At 37.0% G+C, this 24,723-nt stretch overlaps 2 protein-coding genes across 2 annotated transcripts in view; one reads left to right on the top strand and one right to left on the bottom strand.

The window, feature by feature from the left end:
• LOC128555113 (target of rapamycin complex subunit lst8-like) overlaps positions 1-24,723 on the bottom strand; it is a 494,046-nt gene that overhangs the window by 151,175 nt on the left and 318,148 nt on the right. The gene's annotated exons all lie outside the window — the stretch shown is intronic.
• Positions 3,794-22,108, top strand: LOC128549258 (receptor-type tyrosine-protein phosphatase U-like). The gene is made up of 5 exons (XM_053525797.1): positions 3,794-3,870; positions 9,837-9,972; positions 11,204-11,353; positions 11,628-11,801; positions 22,052-22,108. Exons 1-5 carry the CDS (start codon positions 3,794-3,796, stop codon positions 22,106-22,108), a joined length of 594 nt encoding a protein of 197 aa, XP_053381772.1.

Genomic DNA, 24,723 nt, shown 5'->3' with positions numbered 1-24,723 from the left:
CTTGTGACCTCTCTAGAGGCCATATTTCTCAATAGATCTTCATGAAAATGGGTCAGAATGTTCACCTTGATGATATCTAGGTCAGGTTCGAAACTGGGTCACGTGGGGTTAAAAACTAGGTCAGTAGATCTAAAAATAGAAAAACCTTGTGACCTCTCTAGAGGCCATATTTTTCATGAGATCTTCATGAATATTGGTCAGAATGTTCACCTTGATGATATCTAGGTCAAGTACGAAACTGGGTCATGTGGGATCAAAAACTAGGTCAGTAGATCTAAAAATAGAAAACCTTGTGACCTCTCTGGAGGCCATATTTCTGAATGGATCTTCATGAAAATTGATCTGAATGTTCACCTTGATGATATCTAGGTCAAGTTCGAAACTGGGTCACGTGCGGTCAAAAACTAGGTCAGTAGGTCTAAAAATAGGAAAACCTTGTGACCTCTCTAGAGGCGATATTTTTCAATGGATCTTCATGAAAATTGGTCAGAGTGTTTACCTTGAAGATATCTAGGTCAGGTTCGAAACTGGGTCACGTGGGGTTAAAAACTAGGTCAGGAGGTCTAAAAATAGAAAAACCTTGTGACCTCTCTAAAGGCCATATTTTTCATGAGATCTTCATGATTATTGGTCAGAATGTTCACCTTGATGATATCTAGGTCAAGTTCGAAACTGGGTCATGTGGGGTTAAAAACTAGGTCAGTAGGTCTAAAAATAGAAAAAACCTTGTGACCTCTCTAGAGGCCATATTTCTCAAGGGATCTTCATGAAAATTGGTGAGAGTGTTCAGCTTGATGATATCTAGGTCAGGTTTGTAACTTGGTCATGTGCGGTCAAAAACTAGGTCAGTAGGTCGAAAAATAGAAAAACCTTGTGACCTCTCTAGAGGCCATATTTTTCACGAGATCTTCATGAAAATTGGTGAGAATGTTCACCTTGATGATATCTAGGTCAAATTTAAAAGTGGGTCACGTGCCTTCAAAAACTAGGCCATTAGGTCAAATAATAGAAAAACCTTGTGACCTCTCTAGAGGCCATATTTTTCAATGGATCTTCATGAAAATTGGTCAGAATTTTTTATCTTGATGATATCTAGGTCACATGTGCTCAAAAACTAGGTCACTATGTCAAATAATAGAAATAATGACGTCATACTCAGTTCAACACTGGGTCATGTGGGGATAGGTGAGCGATTCAGGACCATCATGGTCCTCTTGTTATAACTGACCGTAGGGAAAAACCAAGACCACTTTTCTGTGGTACAACATAGATGTTACTTTCCAATTTTTGGTGTATTTTAAGGTATCTCTACCTGGTAAGGAGTTTTTTTGTGGACTTAGAAAAACAAAACACTTACAGTGATTACTAAACAACCACAAAATTAAAATTCCATTTGCAAATACAGGTGCTAGAGTAAAGAAATTTGCTGTGACGGGCGTATATTGTGACATTCTGGCACTCTTGTTTGTTCACTTACAATATTTTTAGCTCACTAGAGCCAAAGGCTCAGGATGAGCTATTCTGATCGTCCGGCGTCCGGCCGTAAACTTTTACTTTAAACAACATCTCCTCATAAACCACTAGGCCAATTTCATCCAAACTTCACAGGAATGTTCCTTGGGTGAAGCTCTATAAAATTGTTGAAAGAATTGAATTCCATGCAGAACTCTGGTTGCCATGGCAACCAAAAGGAAAAACTTTAAAAATCTTCTTCTCAAAAACCAGAAGCCCTAGAGCTTAGATATTTGGTGTGAAGCATTGCCTAGTGGACTTCTACCAATTTTGTTCAAATCATGACCCCGGGGTCAAAATTGACCCCGCCCCAGAGATCACTTGATTTTACATAGGAAAATCTTCTTCTCAGAAACCAGAAGCCCTAGAGCTTGGTTGCTTGACATGTAGCATTGCCTAGTGGACCTCTACTCAAGTTGTTCAAATCATGATCCTGGGGTCGAAATCGACCCCGCCCCAGGGGTCACTTGATTTTACATAGATTTCTATAGGAAAATCTTCAAAAAAATAAAAAAAATAAACCAGAAGGCCTAGAGCTTAGATATTTGACATGTAGCATTGCCTAGTGAACCTCTGCAAAATTTGTTCAAATCATGACCCCAGGTTTAAAATTGACCCCGCCCCAGGGTTCACTTGATTTTATTTAGGGAAATCTTCAAAAAATTTCTCAAAATAAACCAGAAAGCCTAGATCTTAGATATTTGACATGTAGCATTGCCTAATAGACTTCTACAATTTTTTTTCAAATCATCCCCCCCCCCCCCCCCCCCCCCCCCCCCCCCCCCCCCCCCCCCCCCCCCCCCCCCCCCCCCCGGCATTGACCCCATCCCATCGCGTACTTCCATGTCCCTCCACCCAACCCCAATTTCTAACCCCGGCCTGAGCTTAGATGTTTGACAGTAGCATGCCTCAGTACCTCTCATAATGTCATCATGACCCCTGGTCAATTGCCCCATCCCATGGGGTTACTTGATTGTCATAGTAAATCTTCATAATTTTCTAAAAATAAACCAGAAGGCCTAGAGCTTAGATTTTGACATGTAGCATTGCCTAGTAGACCTCTACAAAATTTGTTCAAATCATGACCCCCGGTGTGTCAAAATTGGCCCCATCCCAGGGGTTACTTGATTTGTAATAGAAAATCTTCAAAATTTTCTTTAAAATAAACCAGAAGGCCTAGACTTAGATATTTGAATGTAGCATTGCCTAGTAGACTTTTACAAAATTTTTTCAATTCATGACCCCCGGTGTCAAATTGCCCCGCCCCAGGGGTCACTTGATTGTACATAGGAAAAATCTTCAAAATTTTCTTAAAATAAACCAGAAGGCCTAGATCTTAGATATTTGACATGTAGCATTGCCTAGTAGACTTCTACAAAATTTATTCAAATCTTGACCCCCAGGGCAAATGCCCAGCCGAGGGGTTACTTGATTGTACATAAAAAATCTTTAAAATTTTCTAAAAATAAACCAGAAGGCCTAGAGTCTTAGATATTTGACATTTGTAGCAAATTTCCTAGTAGACCTTTTACAAAATTTGTTCAGATCTTGACCCCGGGCAATTGGCCACGCCCCAAGGGGTTATTGATTGTACATTGGAAATTTCAAAATTTGCTAAAAATAATCAGTTTGGGCTATGACTTAGCTATTTTATTTGATCAGATGATAGAAAATAATACAACCCAGTCTGCAATTTTCAGTTTGCATTGTTCACGGTGCTTCCGAGGAATCTACTTTCCTGATTTTATTTTACATAAGTTGTAACATATTAAACGATGAACAAGTTAAAAATATCAATCAAAACTACATACAAAAACTTCTATTGAACAATCGTTTACCTTTGTAAATTCAAATCTAAAAGCAATCCTCTAAGTACGAATCCGTAGGGGACGAAACCATCAAATGTTTCGGACTAATATTGGGCAGTGTAGCTAATTATTTCGCATACAGACGAAAGAAATGATATATTGTTACATATAATATGTAATAATACTTTGAATTGAAGTCAAATAGTTGTGTTTAAACTAAAGAATAACTCGTTTTCTTTTTGCTACCGGCGCTGTAATAATTTTCGATCTTTCGTACCCTCTGTTAAGCTACAAAAGATTTGTAAACTTCTTGCTAAGGTTTTTAATTCTGAATGATAATAAATAACTTCAAACACTCACCACATGTTATGATTAAACAATCATTTCATTTTAATCGTTTCCATGCTTTTGAATCAACAGTTATATTGATTTTTGACGATATTGTGTATCCTCTTGTTTTCACAAATTTCAAAATGGCGGCCGACCTGAAAACATGCGCGACCTTTGGGTTTTTCCGAAAGTTGTTATTTTCAGAAACAGATGCGACCCGGTAAATAGTGTTTCCAAAACAAAAGTTTTGAACTAAATTAAAGTTAAGAAAGTATATTTTGCATTGATATGTGAGGCTTGTCTGAAAATTTCGTATTTTTTAGAAAAACAGGTGACACTTAGGGGGACTACTTCTTTGCGTGGAAGTATCGTATTGCCACAAGTTATAAGGCATTCAAATTCCCCCTTTCTGATTGGATAAGAGGTCATTAACATTTATAGCTCGATTGTTTATACTTTATTACCAGTCATTCTGCAAGTGTACATGTGTACTCGCAATTTGCTGTTGGATAACAAGATTATAAATCCGGTAACATGGCAATAAAAGAACAAATAAAATACATATTGTAAATAATTTCATTAGCCTTTCAAACATGAATATTTTGTTTTGATTTAGAGTAGTTTGATGATTTTACATGAAAATGTTTCGGCTGGAACAATCTTCTTCCCAGGTTTAGGCTACAGCCTACAGGTATCCGGGGTATTTACCTCGACGCCAGCTGGTGTCAGATTTCGAGATCTGCAGCTTGTATATTTAAACATAGTTAATATTAAAACATGTGTTTTATACTTCTTTGATTGAAAAAATATCTTATGAAAATGTCATTGCTGTAAATGTTTCCAAAATTTACTGCTGTAAGGAAATAAAAAAGATGCATGAATCTAAAACAACAACAAAAACCGTTGCATGATGTGATAGATCACATTTAATTAGAAGATTAATAATAATAATTTTAAAAAAGATAACAAATCAAACCTGCATGAATTTTCTTTAAAATCCATTTGAATCACCACAGTTTAACATCTTAATCCTGATAAAACTTATAAGAGAATGCACTCAGACCCCACATTAATAATAAATATCCTAGCAACCCCTTAGTTACAGAAGGCTGTAAATTTCTGTCTGTAATAAAACAAAGCAGAGATGACCAAAACTAATTGTTTATTCCTACAATTGTTCCGGTGACATAATCTACCAGGGATATATATGTATGAAAAAGATCTGATTCTTCTAAAGTCTTGCAGGATAAAGTATAATGGTATACTAATGGTATACTCAATATTTTACAAGGTATAATGGTATACTAATGATATACACAAGCAGGGTACAATGTATAATAGTATACTAATGGTATACCCGCCATTGTTTATGAGAGAGTATACTATTGACGGTCAAATAGTATACAATACAATGCTATACTAATTCTATACTGTAATAGTATACTAAACAGTATAGAATTAGTATAGAATTGATATAGAATTAGTTGTTTGTTAAATTATTTTTTTGTTTGGGGACATTCTGCAAACAGGTGTGTACTGTGCTATTTTTAGATTGTGTTAATTGGCGAGTGGTGATACTGACGTAATATGATGATAAGACAGGACCTTGTTTATTGAAGATTTAAGTGTGAAAAGATATATTTAGGGATACATCTGAATAGATTAAAGAGCCGACCTTTATTGGAGTGATGGCAATCATTACCACTGATGGCATAATTGAGAAAACAACTAGAGATAGGTTTTAATATTCTTTTAACACTGCTATGATTTTGTATTTCATTTTGATGAGTAAAAAGCATTTTTCAGTGTAGATTAAAAATGGTGAAATAGATTTATTTCCAATCTATGTTAGCTTTTGCTCATTTGCAAAAAATCTAAGAATGTAAAAAAACCAAAAAAAAACCCTGCAGGTTAGAAACTCGCCAGTAGTATAAAATTTCATCCAAATTCCTATTCCTCTGCTCAAAGAATACTGTAAAGTGTAATAACTAAATAAAGTTACTATATACCTATATGTTTTTTGTTTTTGTTTACATTGCAGAATTTCTAAAATTTTCATTTTGGACTGTACTGGTAACTGTTAAAATGGATGCTTACAAAAAAGATACTGACTGATAAATGGCAAACAGTGCAGGTCATGATCAGACTGCATGAACAATTTACACTGGTTGCAAATGCAGAATCAATCGTATTCAACATGATAGAGGTTAAAATGCATTATAGAGCAACTTAAGCACCTAAAAACATTGCCCAAATCGGACCTAATCTGTTAAATAGTATTATATTCAACCAAAAATTTCCTAAGAAACGTTCAACGAAAAAATCTCCTGGATTTTCATCAAATATCCTGGATTTTCAACTGAAATATCCTGGAAAATTGTCCACGGAACTTGACATGTATGCTCTGTCAACTTTTTTGACTGAATTATGGCCCTTTTTGGACTTAGAAATTGGTTAAATTTTTCATACAAGTCCATATTTTGCCTAACATCATGGTCACACATTGCCATTTAGTACAAGACTTATCAAAATTCACAAGTACAGGAACATTTTTGTGTTTAATCCATTATTTCTTTTTTCTGAAAATCTATGGTAATATTTTGACCCCATTCTTCAGTTAATTTTTCGAATAGTCGAGCGCGCTGTCATCCGACAGCTCTTGTTAATATGTAGCATTGCCTAGTGGACCCCTACAAAATTTGTTCAAATTATGACCCCTGGGGTCAAAATTGACCCCGCCCCAGGGGTCACTTGATTTTACATAGGAAAATCTCCAAAAAGTTCATAAAAATAAACCAGAAGGTCGAGATCTTAGATATTTGACATTTAGCATTGCCTATTAGACTTCTACAAAATTTGTTCAAATCATGACACCTGGGGTCAAATTCCATGGGGTTACTTGATTGTACATAGAAAAATCTTCAAAATTTTCTAAAAAAACCCCAGAAGGCCTAGAGCTTAGATATTTGACATGTAGCATTGCCTAGTGGACCTCTACAAAATTTATTCAAATTTTGACCCCCCCCCCCCCAGGGTCAAATTGACCCCGCCCCAGGGGTTACTTGATTGTACATAGGGAAATCTTCATAAATTTGCTAAAAATAAACCAGAAGGCCTAGATCTTAGATATTTGATATGTAACATTGCCTAGTAGACTTCTACAAAGTTTGTTCAAATCATGACCCCCGGGGTAAAATTGACCCCCGCCCCAGCGGTAACTTAATTGTACATGGGAAAATCTTCAAACAATTTCAACAAATAAACCAGAAGGCCTAGAGCTTAGATATTCGACATGTAGCATTGCCTAGAGGACCTCTACAAGATTTATTCAAATCATGACTCCCGGCGTCAAAATGGCCCAGCCCTAACTTGATTGTTCATAGGAAAATCTTCCAAAAAATGTCTAGAAATAAACTAGAAGGCCTAGAGCTTAGATATTTGGTGTGTAGCATTGCCTAGTGGATCTCTACCAAGTTTGTTCAAATCATGACCCCGGGGTCAAGCTTTAATGCAAATCTTCATAGCAACCATTTAACCAGGTGAGCGATATAGGGCCATCATGGCCCTCTTGTTTCTTATGTTCATACAGAAACTACAATCAATTATATTGCAATACAGTTATCAAAGGGAAATCAAATCATACCATATGGCCCCTGAAATAGTATAAAAATGCACATTTTCACCTAATTATGTGCCTAGCTCAAAAAGTATTTGATGTAAATTCATGAAACTTTGCTTGAGTCTTTATCATGATGTGTCCTTGCACACTTGGCATTCTTCCTGAGAATCTTTGCATTTATTACAGAGTTATTGGCCCTTGAAATAGCCAAAATAGTGGATTTTTTGTTTGTGATGCTCGTAGCTCAAAATGTATATGGCCTGGAATAATTAATCCTTTTCATAAAATGTTTGTTGAGACTATACCCCATTTAGACTGCAAACATTTGAATTATTTCCCCTTATTTGTGACAAATGTACCAGTGGGGGCACACCCTGTGTCCTACAGACACATTCTAGTTTATAAAAAATGTTATGTGTTGTCATGGCAAAGGAAATTACAACGCACCCATGCATCATGAAAATATAGAGGTATGTAGAAAAAGGCTAGCGATGCAATGAAAAATATACTGTTGAAATGACTGGGTGAATAGAAACAAACTGAAAATGTACACTTCCAAAACTGAATTAATTATGTTTGGCAGCAGACCTAAATTGAACAAATGTTTTACAAATTCCATTAACATTGCTGGTGATGATGTCAAACATGAAAGTACAGTTAGATATCTCGGTGCATTTCTTGATGAAACATTGAACTTTAAAGATAATATAAATTGCAGATGTCCTACAGCCATGTTGAATTACATATGAATTAAGAACACCTGAAAATACTTAAAAGCAGCCACTGAAATTTTAATTTTGTCTCTAGTTATTTCACATCTGGATTATTGCAATGTCATACTATATGGTGTAGCTAACTTTGAGGTGCGCAAGATGCAACGTATTCAAAACACGTGCGCAAAACTTGTCCTTAACAGGAGGAAATTTGACAGTTCTAAACAAGCATTGTACCACTTACATTGTTTGCCGGTGAAAGCAAGAATTGAGTTCAAGAAACTCTCTTTCATGTATAGCAGTCACACTGGCAGAGCACCTCTGAACTTAACAGAATTGCTTACAGAGTATAATCCTAGAAGACAAGGTTTGAGATCATCTGAAAATTCTGAGTGTCGTTATGTTGTTCCATACAACAAGTGCAAAACATTCAATGACAGAAGTTTCTGTACTATTGGTCCAAAACTTTGGAATGAACTGCCGTTAGAACTACGCAAAAGTAAATCACTTGACACATTCAAAAGAAATCTTAAGACACTGTATTTCAGAGATTTCGCAGCATTGTTTTAAATTTTTGATAACTGTTTATCATGCGAAAACAGCAGGTGATAGTTCTTAAATTTTTAGCTCGACTATTCAAAGAATAGTCTAGCTATTCTACTCACCCTGGCGTTGGCGTCGGCGTCACACCTTGGTTAAGTTTTTGCATGCAAGTACATACAGCTATCAATTAAAGGCATATTGCTTTGAAACTTATTTTTTCTTTTTCTAGGTCAATTACCAACCTCACTTGGTCAAGTTCCATAACTCTGACATGTATTTTGAGCAAATTATGCCCCCTTTTGGACTTAGAAAATTCTGGTTAAAGTTTTACATGCAAGTTACTATCTCCAAAACTAATGCAGATATTGAATCCGTGTCCGTTGTGCATCGTGCATCAACAATTTCTAAAAAAATCTTCTTCTTGAAAACCACTGGGCAGAATTACACCAAACTTCACAGGAATGATCCTTGGGTGGCCCCCTTTCAAAACTGTTCAAAGAATTGAATTCCATGCAGAACTCTGGTTGCCATGGCAACCGAAAGGAAAAACTTTAAAAATCTTCTTCTCAAAAACCAGATGCCCTAGAGCTTAGATATTTGGTATGAAGCAAAAAAACCTTGTGTATGCAATAGGGACTGCATTTTACACTGGATTTCATAAAATTTGGTCAGAATGGTTGGTTGATGAAATCTCGGTCAAGTTCGAATATTGGTAGTCTGGGGTCAAAAACTAGGTTACTAGGTCAAATCAAAGAAAATACTTATTTATACTCAAGATTTTTTGCTCCAATTTTAATGATAATTGGTCAGAATATTTTTTTCCATGAAATCATTAGGTCAAAAATGTTTACACTTATGGTGTGTTATGGTGTGTTTCTCAGGTGAGCGACCTAGGGCCATCTTGGCCCTCTTGTTAATTTATATAGTTGTTGTACTGCATGTTGCCGGTGTCTGTCCAGACCGCTCTAACTGCAAAATAGAAACATTTTAGGAGATGATAAAAATGTATCTACTCTGTTATAGCAAGGCTGAGTCCTTTGGAAGAAAGGTCTTTAGGATTAGCTTTAAATCGTGTTTTTATGTCCAACAGAGCTTCATGTCATTAACTTTGGCTATATGTTAAATGTACTAACACAATTTTTGATCTTGCTAAACTGTATGCAAATCTACTTGGCAGATACTGTTTATTAGCAAAAAAAAGTTATTTGCACCAAACTGCAATTAGAGATCTACTGGTTTTTTAGATTGATTATGTCAATATATTTTTATGATACTTTAATAATTAGTACCAATACAAAACTTTACATTCAGTGCTGGTATAGGCCGTAGTGGCACGTATATTGCGGTTGACTATTTGCTACAACAAGCTAAAGCTGAGGGAGTTATAGATCTTGTGCAATGTGCTCAACTGATGAGAAGTAACAGAGTAAATATGATACAAACATGGGTATGTTACATACTTACCTAACATGATACATACATGGCTATTTTGTGTGCCTACCTAACATAATTTATGTACTACAGTTTATCAAGTAACTTTACAAGGATTTTTGGGGCTATGTTAGTTGTTGTAGTGAATAAAAATAAAAACACCCATATAGTATTTACAATAGTCATTATGCCATAGTAACCACACAATTTTGTGCCAATAAATTAAATGATTTCAAAGTATTAAAAGATTTTTTTCTTGCACAATGATAGTAGAACTGAACAGAAATTACCTTCAAAATTTTGTTAATATATGAAAATACAATCTTTCCACAGCAGATACTGGCACGCGAGTAGTCCCCGGACAGAAATTGCATATATTTCGTCATCAAAAGCTTAAAAAATATCAAGAATAAAAACAATTAACATATATACATACCTAAGCTCCGATATTACCAGTTTATGTTTTTTTCCTGTGAAATGACGTCACGTTCGCGGGGGATTAGCGAGGCCCGAAAAGGGGTCTGTAGAATGTCAAATTTTAACATGCTCGATAGTAGTGCCCGGACACCAGTTTTTCATGAATATATATATCGGGAACTGCCCATATGAGCTGGAATTATGAAAAAGACAAATGATATTTTATATAACTGTAAAAAGATAACAAGTTTGCGTCATATTTATTTGTCCCAGCCACACGGAAATTGCGATAACAGAAAACAGAATAATTATGCTTAAGTTACAGATATCTGGACACCTCTTTAATATTTTGGGAAATTAGTATCGTTGTCACAAAGAAAATAAGTTTTCTTGTTGAAAGTGTATATATTGTCTGCTTGTCTTGAAGTAAAGACATGTAGCCTTAATTTTAAAACCCTCCAGAGAAGCCTCTCTTGCACATGCACATCAAAAACGGAAGCCCCACTAGTGAAAATGTAAACAAGTAACCATGCGGTAGGATTTCCACAATAATTATACCCAAATGACTACCTGTGAAAACAATGAACTTGATAAACTTCTCCAAAACAAGCATCTGTATGATTAGGCACAAAAATAAGTAGACAAATCACGAAAATAGAGTGTTGCGGGAGCGTGTCTGGGGACTACTCGCAAGCCAGTATGCTGTTTACGTATAGCTGATAATCTTGTTTAGAACAAAGGATTAAGAAACTTAAAAAAAATCTAAAGATATTTTATCACTTTGACAACTGACTGTATCAGTAGTAATTTTTAATTTCCTCTATTTGTAGCAACAGTACAGTTTTGTGTATGATGCCGTGCTAGATGCCCTGTTGTCAGGGGAAACAACCATTCCAAACTCCACATTCTCAGAAGTGTACGAAGAAATGTGCACTCTAAAACCTGAAACATCTTCCACCCTGTTAGAGGACCAGTTTGATGTAAGTTACCAACACAACATAAAATGTGTTTTCTCATTACCATCCCACAAGAATATTAGATTTATTATGTGTTATGAAATATAACAGTGGGACATAAGCGGTAATTTCAATGTCAAAAATGTCTGCTTTCTGTATGCTGCCTTGCACAAACAAATTACTGCATGTTAAAAGTCCAGAACACTGTCAAGACCATTCAGCTGCTGTTTCATTACTTAAACAGTAGTAACAGTGGCTTAGAACCAATACAAACATACAGTGATATTTCTTATTTCAGACCCTAGAAAAGTTGTCGCCAATGATAGAACGGGATGAGTGTAAGGCAGCGACAGATTCAACCAACATTCAGAAAAGTCGGTTCAAGAACATTCTTCCCGCCGACAGGTTCCGGCCAAAACTGTTGACACCTGTAGATGGATGTAACGATTTTATCAATGCTGTCTTCCTACCGGTAAGCTATTATACTTACTTTTCCTCGTATGTTTTATGTTAAAGTTAGACTGATAATATTTATACCCCCACAAAACGAAGTTTGGGGGGATATGTAGGAGTGAGCTTGGCAGTCGGTCGGTCGGTTGGTTTTGCATGGTTTCCGGATGATAACTCAAGAAAGGCTTGACCAATTTAAATAATTTTTGGTACACAGGTGTATCATAAGAAAATACAAGTCAAGTTCGAATTTGGGGTCAGTAGGTCAAAGGTCAAGGTCACAGTGACCCTGAACAGTTAAACGGTTTCCGGACGATAACTTGAGAACGCTTGGGCCTAGGTTCATAAATTTTGGTGCACAGGTGTAACATCATGAAATGCAGGTCAAGTTCGACTTTGAGGTCTGTAGGTCAAAGGTCAAGGTCACAGGGAACAGTTAAATGCACTTGTTGGTAAGGCTCTATGGGTAGGGAAGTGTGTAGTATTTCTTTCTTAAATAGTATATGATGGCACCATTAACCAGGGGGTTTGAACCTCTATATGCAGCCCGTCTGGGCGTACCAGATGCTTTAAGTACTGGTATTGGCAATAGGGGTAAAATGACCTCAAGTGGAGGGGTGCGATCAGGACTGTTTATTACAATAAGGCTGTTATTATTATTATTGTCATTAGTAATATTATTATAATAACTATTATTATCATTATTATGTATAACACCATTGAATATATCATTGTATAAATATAGGTGTTTAATCAAATTATTCAGTTTCAGTTTCAGCTTCAGTCTCCCACCACATAGTGGTGTGGGAGATATATTTATTTACTGCTGTCCATCTGTGTGTGTGTGTGTCCGTCTGTCACAAATCTTGTCTGCGCTCAAAGTTGAAGAGTTCTCATCCGATCTTCACCAAACTAAACAAAATGTGTTAACCATTAAGTCCTTGGCCAAGTTCGATAACAAGCCAATTGTCCCAGGCACTTCAGAATTATGGCCCCTGAATTATGGAAAATTGGCCCTTTTACTCTTGTCTGCGCCCTTACTTGAACAGTTCTCATCCGATCTATACCAAAAGTGAGCAAAATGTGTTTGCCAATAAGACGTTTGCCAAGTTCAATATCTAGCAAAATCGGCCGAGGCACTTCAGAATTATGGCCCTTGAATTAGGTCAGGTCAGGTTTGAATTTGGGGTCAGTAGGTCAAAGGTCAAGGTCACAGTGACCCTGAACAGTTAAACAGTTTCCGGATGATAACTTGAGAACGCTTGGGTCTAGGATCATAAATTTTAGTACACAGGTGTAACATCATTAAATGCAGGTCAAGTTTGACTTTGAGATCTGTAGGTCAAAGGTCAAGGTCACAGTGACTCGGAACAGTTAAATGGTTTCCGGATGATAACTTGAGAAACGCTTGGGCCTAGGATCATAAATTTTGGTAAACAGGTGTAACATCATTAAATACAGGTCAAGTTCTACTTTGAGGTCAGTAAGACACAGGTCAAGGTCACAGTGACTGAACAGTTAAACGGTTTCCGGATGATAACTTGAGAATGCTTGGGCCTAGGATCATGAAAATTGATAGGGTGGTTGGTTATGATTAGCAGATGACCTCTAATGATTTTGATGTCAGTAGGTGACAGGTCAAGGTCACAGTGACCCGGAACATATAAACAGTTTTTGGACAATAACTTGAGAATGCTTGGGACTAGGATCAGGAAACTTAATCTGGAGGTTGGTCATGTCAAGCAAGGTGACTCTTATTGATTTTGAGTTCCAAAGGTCAAAGGTCATTTAAACCTTTTATGGACAATAACTTGAGAACGCTTGGGCGGAAGATCACAAAACATCATAGGGAGGTTGACCATGACTAGCAGATGACCTCTATCAATTTTGTGGTCAGTAGGTCAAAGGTCAAGCAAGTTCGGCTTTGACATTGGCTTAATTCTGTGACAACGCCATATTGTGGGGGTATAATTCGTCACTCCTGTGACAACTCTAGTTTATTCTATCTTCATAAATTTTTAGCTCGACTATTCGAAGAATAGTCTAGCTATTCTACTCACCCTGGCGTCGGCGTCACACCTTGGTTAAGTTTTTGCATGCAAGTACATACAGCTATCATTTAAAGGCATATAGCTTTGAAACTTATTTATTCTTTTTCTAGGTCAATTACCAACCTCACTGGGTCAAGTTCCATAACTCTAACATGTATTTTGAGCAAATTATGCCCCCTTTTGGACTTAGAAAATTCAGGTTAAAGTTTTACATGCAAGTTACTATCTCCAAAACTAATGCAGATATTGAATTGAAACTTCACATGTGTCTTCGGGGTTATAAAACTAGTTGATAGCACCAAGTCCCATAACTCTGACCTTCATTTTGGCCAAATTATGCCCCCTTTTGTACTTAGAAAATTTTGGTTAAAGTTTTGCGTGCAAGTACATACAGCTATTACTAAAAGGCATATAGATTTGAAACTTATTTTTTCTTTTTCTAGATCAATTACCTACCTCACTGGGTCAAGTCCCATAACTCTGACATGTATTTTGGCCAAATTATGCCCCCTTTTGGACTTAGAAAATTCTGGTTAAAGTTTTGCGTGCAAGTACATACAGCTATTACTAAAAGGCATATTGATTTGAAACTTATTTTTTCTTTTTCTAGATCAATTACCTACCTCACTGGGCCAAGTCCCATAACTCTGACATGTATTTTGAGCAAATTATGCCCCCTTTTGGACTTAGAAAATCCTGGTTAAAGTTTTACATGCAAGTTACTATCTCCAAAACTAATGCAGATATTAAATTGAAACTTCACATGTGTCTTCGGGGTTATAAAACTAGTTGATAGAATCAAGTCCCATAACTCTGACTTATATTTTGGGCAAATTATGCCCCCTTTTGGACTTAGAAAATCCTGGTTAAAGTTTTGCGTGCAAGTACATACAGCTATTACCAAAAGGCATATAGCTTTGAAACTTATTTATTCTTTTTCTAGGTCAGTTACCAACCTCACTGGGTCAAGTTCCATAACTCTTAACATGTATTTTGAGCAAATTATGCCCCCTTTTGGACTTAGAAAATTCTGGTTAAAGTTTTACATGCAAGTTACTATCTCCAAAACTAATGCAGATATGGAATTGAAACTTAACATGTTTCTTCGGGGTTATTAAACTAGTTGATAGCATCAAGTCCCATAACTCTGATATGCATTTTAGTCAAATTATGTCCCGTTTCGAACTTAAAACTCTTTTGATATTTAACATTTTGGGTAATAATTTCCTGCTTCTGTGACAATTTCGAATAGTCGAGCTTGGCTGTCTTACGGACAGCTCTTGTTATTAAAATGTTAGTTATCATGTAGTCTTGGACAAGTTCGTATCTGGGTCATTTGAGGTAAAAATCGATGTCACTAGGTCAAATCAAAGAAAATGCTGTTTACACTCAAGATGCCACATGTTTTGGTCCAGTCCTACTGAAAATTGGTCAGAATATTTGTTTTCATGTAATCACTAGGTAAAACATGTTTACACTGTTATGGTGTGTTACACAGGTGAGCGACCTAGGGCCATCTTGGCCCTCTTGTTGAGATTATTATAGGAAGACAGAATTTTAGGCTCTTTGCAATTATTAACATACACTGGGACCCCGTTATAACGCTGTCGTCAGGGTCCAAGGTTCGAGACCCGCGGATCTAGCGGGGTTAAATTTATAACGCGGGTTGATCGTATCAGCGGTATATGCAATACCCCACCCACCGGTAATGTTTTAGGCGTATTTTGGATGCTTTTTTATGTAAATAAGAAATAAGAATCGTATAAAGGGGACATTTATTTACCTATGCTACTGAAAAATACATTAAAAGAATTATAATGCTGTGTCATCTTCTCATTTTGTCGTGATTCTAAAAGAAAGTTGGAATTGTGTATCCCGGAAGTAAACATATAACGCTGTGTGAGGAGTGCACGGTCGTGAGAATTACATATGCAATGCAGTTGCACTGGGGGTTTATGTAACTAAAAGAAGAACGCGGACAGTCTTAAAAAATTTAATTTTGAATACATGAAGAAAATCGATAAATAAGATAGAAAATTGTTAAATCACCGTCGTTAATATACGATATTAAAAAGGGAGAACATTCTCAATATGGCTTTCAGTGCGTCGAATCTTCGTTAATTCTGATGAACTGAGTGTGATGATTACGAAAAACGGCTGCATTTTATTACAAAACTGGGCCAGTTGTTTGATTTTTATTCACTCAAGTATTCATGTCATCCGCTAATTGGTGCAAACTTAACGGTTTGATAGTTGACTGACCGCTTACACGCTTGTTATGGAAACAATCTAATTTTGACACGGTACTGATTGCCTAATTGTCACATGTCAACATGTATTCAAACTTTAACAAAGGCGATACGCAAACAAGTAAGCTAGCAGACAATTATTGATTTTTGTCACAGTTGTCATGGCAAAGGTGATAAAGTACAAAGGTACATGTAGTTTTAACGCTGGTTATGATCAAATTAAATAACATCCGCGACTCTTTTTTTTTTTTACTCCCGAAAATTCCGGGTCCAAGAGTCTATCGCGTTATAAAGGGGACCGCGGTATATCGAGTAGCGTTATAACGGGTTTCGCGTGTATATAGTACACAAATAGTCCATTTTCTCTCTGTCGAGGGGCCATTCTAACGTACCTTAAGTCCTATAACGTCAAAAAACGTGGCTGCCAGGGGGCGTGGTCACTTCCCTTGATGTACAGTGAAACACCGCTCGCTCGAGGTCGCAAGGGGATGAGCAAAATGCTCGAGTTATCCATGGTTTCGAGCGACCCAAACATTAACCAATATACAGTCTAACCTGCACTAACGGTCACCTTTAATCAGCGGTCACCTCTGTTTAGCGGTCATTTTCTGATGCCCCCGACGAATTTTCCTCTATTTCATCACTTTATTCAGCGGCCACCTCCCGTCCGCAGCCAGCGGTCACCGAAATTGCCTCCCGACCGCCCTATTTGACCCCCTTCAGCGGCCATGATCTTCTGAAACCAATTATTTTTAGGCGATAAACGCCGAAGATACCCAATTTTTGAGAAACATGTGATTGCTAAGTTTCGCATGACTTCACCACAAGAACGACAAAATGACATGAGCTTCTCAATTAAAACTGATAACCACAGGTGTGATCCCCTTTTGTTACGATCAAGTGGCCAGTAATTAGTGTCACCTCGTGTCAGTTTTGTTGTTCACAGTTTGATCTCGGTTAAAGATAATACTCGATATCTAATTAGTAGCATAATATTTGTGATTTTCTTTTAGATTTCTTTCATCAAAATACGTTTAAATTTATTTGAAATTTATTATGTTTGAACGATTAATATAAACCACTCGATCTTTTGCAGAACGTAACGGCAATCTTAGATTTTAGCATAGACAGTAAGTGTGGAGAGAAGCTTCCCTTACCAAAATGGCGAAAATTGCCAAAAAAGTTGTTTTAAAATTGGAAAATTGTCTGTAACAATTTTTGTTGTAAAAAAAGATAACGCCTGAGTTTTAGATTGCTAAGATCATTCATATTGCGAAGGCAAATGCACATCAAATGTATCCTGGTAAAGTAATACTAGAAAACTGAAAAAGAAATTGGCCTTAAGGCTGAACTGGTCAGAAGTCTGAAAAAATACATATACTGGCTGCACCTCCGATCAGCAGTCACCTGGCTTAAGCGGCCAAATTGTCTGCTTGCCCTGGCTGGCTGCTTAAGACAGGTTAGACTGTACGAAGAAAAATCAAGTTTGTTTTACCAAATGTCATCAGAATTATTTGCAGAGGAAACGATGATGCATAATAATTACACACTCATGACATTTTCAAAAAAACGTATTACAAACGTTATCTACGATAGACATTTCAATATTTAATTTGTAAATGGCACATGTGAAGAAACAACTTCGACTTTTACTTTTTAGCTCGACTATTCGAAGAATAAGTAGAGCTATGCTACTCACCACGGCGTCGGCGTCGGCGTCACACCTTGGTTAAGTTTTTCGTACCAGTCCACATTTTGACAAAGTCTTTTGAGATAAAGCTTTGAAACTTTCAACACTTGTTTACCATCATCATGGCCAGTTATAGGCAAGAGCACATAACTCCATCAAGGATTTTGGCTGAATTATGGCCCCTTTTGACTTAGAAATCATTGTTAAGTTTTTCGTACCAGTTCATATTTTGATAAAGTCTTTTAAGATAAAGCTTTGAAACCTTTAACACTTGTTTATCATCACCATGGCCAGTTATAGGCAAGAGTACATAACTCCATCAGGGATTTTGGCTGAATTATGGCCCCTTTCGACTTAGAAATCTTGGTTAAGTTTTTCGTACCAGTTCATATTTAGACACAGTCTTTTGAGATAAAGCTTTGAAACTTTCAACACTTGTTTACCATCACCATGGCCAGTTATAGGCAAGAGTACATAACTCCATCAGGGATTTTGGCTGAATTATGGCCCCTTTCGACTTAGAAATCTTGGTTAAGTTTTTCGTACCAGTTCATATTTAGACACAGTCTTTTGAGATAAAGCTTTGAAACTTTCAACACTTGTTTACCATCACCATGTCCAGTTATAGGCAAGAGCACATAACTCCATCGAGGATTTTGGCTGAATTATGGCCCTTTTTGACTTAGAAATCTGGGTTAATATTTCGTACCAGTTCATATTTTGACAAAGTCTTTTGAGATAAACCTTTGAAACTTTCAACACCTGTTTACCATCACCATGTCCAGTTATAGGGAAGAGTTCATAACCCCGTCAAAGATTTTGGCTGAATTATGGCCCTTTTTGACTTAGAAATCTTGGTTAAGTTTTTTGTAACAGTTCATTTTTTTTGTAAAGTGTTTGACATATGGCTTTTAAACTTTTATCACTTGTTTAGTATAATAGTCTCTATCTGTAGGAAAGAGAACATAACTCTGTCATCTATTTTGGCTGAATTATGGCCCTTTTTGGACTTTGAAATTGGTTCTGTTTTCATACAAGTCCATGTTTTGTCAAAACTATTTGACATATGGCTTTTAAACTTTGAACACTTGTTTATCATTATGATTTCCATCTGTAGGCAAGAGTACATAACTATTTTGGCTGAATTATGGCCCTTTTTGGACTTTGAAATTGGCTCATATATTGCCATTTAGTGCAAGACTTATCGAAATCAAAGTAATACAGGAACATTGTTTGTCTAATCTATCTATTTCTTTTGTCTGAATATCCGTGGAAATATTTTGACCCCATTCTTCAATCAATTCTTCGAATAGTCGAGCGCGCTGTCATCAGACAGCTCTTGTTTATTTTTATTTATCAACAAGTGCATATAGAAATTAGATTTTCATTCATTCATTTCATTTAATAAATTCATGCATGAAAGCATATCATATAACAATAAGGACATACAAAAAATGTTAAAAACAAAGCACATTCATTTTAGCACATGAAACATTTAAAGATTTAACATTTCAGATTGTTCTTACTTCAATATTTAAATAATAACACGGTTGGTTTAATCTAAAACAAACAGTAATTGATCAATATATAATCAGTAAAATTTTTTTTCTTTAACTTTTCATCAATAAATAAGCTCATTATCAGAACAAATATGCCGACAAACAAACATTTAAGATAGTTGCGGAATAGACCTTACAATTCTCACGGCGTGCGAAAATTTTAAATTAACCGATGCATTCTGACCGTCGAAGGTGTGAAAAATTTTGACATCTCTGTTCGAGTTTGCTAGAAGCAACAAAGAGTAAATTAATACGTAGGGACCAGGTGTGATGCTCAATCGATTGAGTTATGGATACTCAACCCAGACATGGTAATTTCACTTAGAATATAGAAGGAAATCGGCCAGGACCGAATAAAGTGCTCGAGCGAGCCCGGGTGCTCAAGTCATCGATGCTCGAGCAAGAGATGTTTCACTGTATACTATACTTGAAGTTATCCAAATTATTGCCCTAAGGTAAAACAAATTGGCCAGGCCCCTGTGTCTGACATTTACACACTGTAGGCTTTTATTGAAAATCTTCTTCTCTGAATCAGTAATAGAGCCTCGATATAGAGTGTGTGATATCAGCTTTGTAATGTCTACCATAATTGTTCAAATTATTGTACCCCCGACAACAGAGTTGTAAGGGGGGGTATACTGGTTTCAGGTTGTCTGTCTGTCTGTCTGTCCGTAGACGCAATCTTGTGCGCACCATCTCTCCTTATCCCCTTGACAGAATTTAATGAAACTTCACAGAAGTGATCAGTACCAACCCTAGTTGTGCATGGTGCATGTTACATTCTTTTAGATAAATATTCTGCATAGTTATGGGACTTTGTTTTTTGTTACTATACTGTTTACATACAGTCTATATACATACAGTCCACATAATTATGCAATCTTGTGTGCGTCAAATTGCAATGTACTGTGTCAGTGCATGTGGGGGGTACATTCATCACCTTTAGTGATAGCTCTAGTTGCCCTAGGTTCGCCATAAAACCCAAATAAATAAATAAATTGCCCTAGGTTCAAAAGTGTGTATGACATTTATATAATATAGTATAACAGAGAAGAAACCTAACTCTGTACTAAAACAAACACACTTGAAGCCTTGTACACAGGTGAGCGCTATAAGGGCCTAGGTCAATGGCCCTCTTGTTTATATGTACATTGTAACACTTTCTACTCCCGCACTACCTGGAGAAATATGTCAGACATGCAATAACCATAAAAGTAACAACAAAATGTCTTCTACAAAATAGAATGTGAACAGACAAAGTTTATGTATTATAGGAAAAATGTGCTGTTCAATTAAGAATAACCTGTCTTGAAAGTTTTTAAATCCCCCGCCGTGGCGGAGGGATTATAGGAATGGTCTGCATTCGTCCTTCCGTCTGTCCTTCCGTCTTTCCGTCCTTCCGTCCGTAACAAAATCATGTCCGGCCCATATCTCCTAAACCCCTTGAAGGATTTTCATGAAACTTGGTTCAAATGATCACCTCATCAAGACGATGTGCAGAACCCATGAGTCAGCCTTGTCGGTTCAAGGTCAAGGTCACAACTCAAGGTCAAAGGTTTGAGCCTGCCATTTTGTGTCCGCTCTATATCTCTTAAACCCCTTGAAGGAATTTTATAAAACTTGGGTAAAATGATCACCTCATCAAGACGATGTGCAGAACCCATGAGTCAGCCATGCCGGCTCAAGGTCAAGGTCACAACTCAAGGTCAAAGGTTTGAGCCTTCCATTTTGTGTCCGCTCTATATCTCTTAAACCTCTTGAAGGAATTTTATAAAACCTGGGTCAAATGATCACCTCATCAAGACGATGTGCAGAACCCATGAGTCAGTCATGCCGGCTCAAGGTCAAGGTCACAACTTAGGGTCAAAGGTTTGAACCTTCCATTTTGTGTCCGCTCTATATCTCCTAAACCCCTTGAAGGATTTTCATCAAACTCGGGTCAAACGATCACCTCATCAAGGCGATGTGCAGAACTTATGAGTCAGCCATGTCGGCTCAAGGTCAAGGTCACAACTGAAGGTCAAAGGTTTGAGCCTTCCATTTCGTGTCCGCTCTATATCTCCTAAACCCCTTCAAGGAATTTTATAAAACTTAGGTCAAATGATTACCTCATCAGAACGATGTGCAGAAATTATGAGTCAACCATGCCAGCTCAAGGTCAAGGTCACAACTAAGGGTCGAAGGTTTGAGCCTTCCATTTGGTGTCCACTCTGTATCTCCTTAATCCCTTGAAGGATTTTCATCAAACTTGGGTCAAATGATCACCTCATCAAGAACTCATGAGTCAGCCATGTCAACTCAAGGTCAAGGTCACAACTGAAGGTCAAAGGTTTCAGCTCTGTATCTTCTAAACCCCTTGAAGGATTTTCATGAAACTTTGGTCAAATGATCACCTCATCAAGACGTTGTGCAGAATTCATGAGTCAGCCATGTCAGTTCAAGGTCAAGGTCACAGCTAAAATCAAAGGTTTTACCCTTTCACTATCCATAGCAGTGGCGGGGGATTTAGCTGTCTTTCAGACTGCCTTGTTCTACTTATTATAAACAGTTTGGTGTATTCTTTATGATAAACCAAGGTATATGTGGCGTAAAAAATATTAAAACAAAATTTAACCGAGGGGTGGTTTCAGAGGGCTTATTATAATATGCGTATTGCCTTAATTGCACTGTGAATTACAATATAAACTCACAATGGTGCGCTAATATTTTCATTGTACTTTTAGGAGACATCTTTTTTTTCTCCGACATCAGATGTGAAAGCTGCCAGGTTAGAAAGTTGACACAGCTCCTGCAGAGTTACAGACAGCTATGGAATCTGAAAGGTAATGCAGGTCTAGTTAGGAATAAATCACTGGATACATCTAGTTATTGATTCACATAAATTACATTCTTTTGGTGGACATGCACATGAGCTGTTCCAACTAGATTAGAGCTAGTCAAATCATTCTTATGAATAAAGGGTATCAGCTCTCAGTATCGAAACAAAACAAATTACAGCTCAAAAAATGAGAATATTGAACAACAACCTCGTAAGATTGAATTGTCTGATTGGAAATATAATGAAACCCTAGTGTACCACTGGAATGCAAGAATGCAGGTGTGAAGTGCAGCTCGTAATATTCCATTGATGCATCGTAATATTCCATTGATACATTTTCATGATTTGCTTAGTTTTTATGCCCCCACATTTATGTGGGTAAGGGGACATACAGCATTGTGGCTGTCTGTACGTCCTGAAATGTGTCCAACTCCTCCCACACTGTTAGCCTGATTTGTTCCAAACTTCTATAGATGAACAAGCTTGATATTCAGTTGTCTGTAAAGGAAGTTTTTTTTTCTGTGAATATTTTTGCTGCAGTTATGACCTGTTGATAGTTTAATTTTTTTTGCTATATAGAACATGGAGAAAAATCTTGTGTATCCAACTCCTCAAACACTATTGAAAGGATATGTTTGAAAGTTTCACAGATGAAGGACCTTCATGTGAAGATGACCATAAAGGATGCTATTTTTAGCTTGACTATACAAAGTATAAGGAGAGCTATCCTACTCAACCCGGTGTCCCCACCTTGGTTAAAGTTTTTTTACACTTTCTCTTTTTTCAGCTTATCTCTGTAATTAAATGAAATGGCTTAGTATTCTCATTCTATCTGTAAATATTGATCCCTACTGGGTTGAGAGGACGAAGCTCGTGGATCCAGGAGTATTACCTGTTACATCTTATATTTTTGTGTTATTTGCTGTCTCTGGGTCATTCTGCATGATTTCAATGATTTTGATTAGATATACTTATGCTGCACGTTTGGTGTGTAGTCTTTAATGACTTGAGACTTTACATATATACTTAGGATCTATGTTGCTTATTTTTAAAGCTGCATACAAATATTGGATATGTTTAAGGTTATCCTCATCTTTTGAGTTGTTTTGCTTTCACTCTCTGTTCTGTGGTGCTGTATTGTTAGTGCCTGCGGTAACTGTCGTGCTGGCGTAGCTAGAGGCAAGTGTGTGGTTGCATAGATAGTTGCCGATGCTGGAGTTACTCCCAGAGGTGGGATTCGTAGTTGGATTTGCTGCGGAGGAAGTCTCCATGACCCAAGTAGGGTTGCTTCTAGTATATTGTGGCTGGGTGTGAGCCATGGAGGACATGCTCTCTTGTTGGTTAGATATCTTCCCTGACCGGTTTCGTTCAGCAGTTGTGAACTTCTTAAGAGGACTTGACCGTAATGACTAGGCAAGTATGGTTTGCATTATGTGACGCTGCATTCTGCTTATATACTCTCTGGTGCCAGTGCCGGAGCCGGTATGAGGCTGGTTTGGCTTTTACATGGCTTTCTGGGATACTCCCGGTTTCTATTTTTAGCAGTGCTGTGGTGCCGGTAGTGATCTATTTTTAGGAAGTGCCGGTTTTAATCTATTTTTAGCTCATCTGATTTTTTGAAAAAAAATGATGAGTTATTGTCATCACTTGAGCGGTTGTCGGCGTCGGCGTCGGCGTTGCCTGGTTAAGTTTTATGTATAGGTCAGCTTTTCTCCTAAACTATCAAAGCTATTGCTTTGAAACTTGGAATACTTGTTCACCATCATAAGCTGACCCTGTATAGCAAGAAACATAACTCCATCTTGCTTTTTGCAAGATTTATGGCCCCTTTTGTACTTAGAAAATATCAGATTTCTTGGTTAAGTTTTATGTTTAGGTCAACTTTTCTCCTAAACTATCAAAGCTATTGCTTTGAAACTTGGAATACTTGTTCACCATCATAAGCTGACCCTGTACATCAAGAAACATAACTCCATCTTGCTTTTTGCAGGATTTATTGCCCCTTTTGGACTTAGAAAATCAGTTTTCTTGGTTAAGTTTTATGTTTAGGTCAGCTTTTATCCTAAACTATCAAAGCTATTGCTTTAAAACTTGCAACACTTGTTCACCATCATAAGTTGACCCTGTACAGCAAGAAACATAACTCTGTCCTGCTTTTTGCAAGATTTATGGCCCCTTTTGGACTTAGAAAATATCAGATTTCTTGGTTAAGTTTTATGTTTAGGTCAACTTTTTCTCTTAAACTATCAAAGCTATTGCTTTGAAACTTGCAACACTTGTTCACCATCATAAGCTGACCCTGTACAGCAAGCAGCATTACTCCATCCTGCTTTTTGCAATAATTATTGCCCCTTTTGGACTTAGAAAATCATTTTCTTGGTTGAGTATTATGTTTAAGTCAACTTTTCTCATAAACTATCAAAGCAATTGCTTTAAAACTTGCAACAGTTTTTCACCATCATAAGTGGACACTGTACATCAAGAAACATAACTCTATCCTGCTTTTTGCAAGAATGATGGCCCTTTTTAGACTTAGAAAATCATGGGTAGGACAATATTTCTATTACACCAAAAAAA

This window comes from Mercenaria mercenaria, chromosome 2, assembly GCF_021730395.1.
Source record: "Mercenaria mercenaria strain notata chromosome 2, MADL_Memer_1, whole genome shotgun sequence".
NCBI classification, from domain to species: domain Eukaryota; kingdom Metazoa; phylum Mollusca; class Bivalvia; order Venerida; family Veneridae; genus Mercenaria; species Mercenaria mercenaria.
Note: the sequence above shows the minus strand (reverse complement) of the source record. Positions and strands in the feature narration are given on the sequence as shown.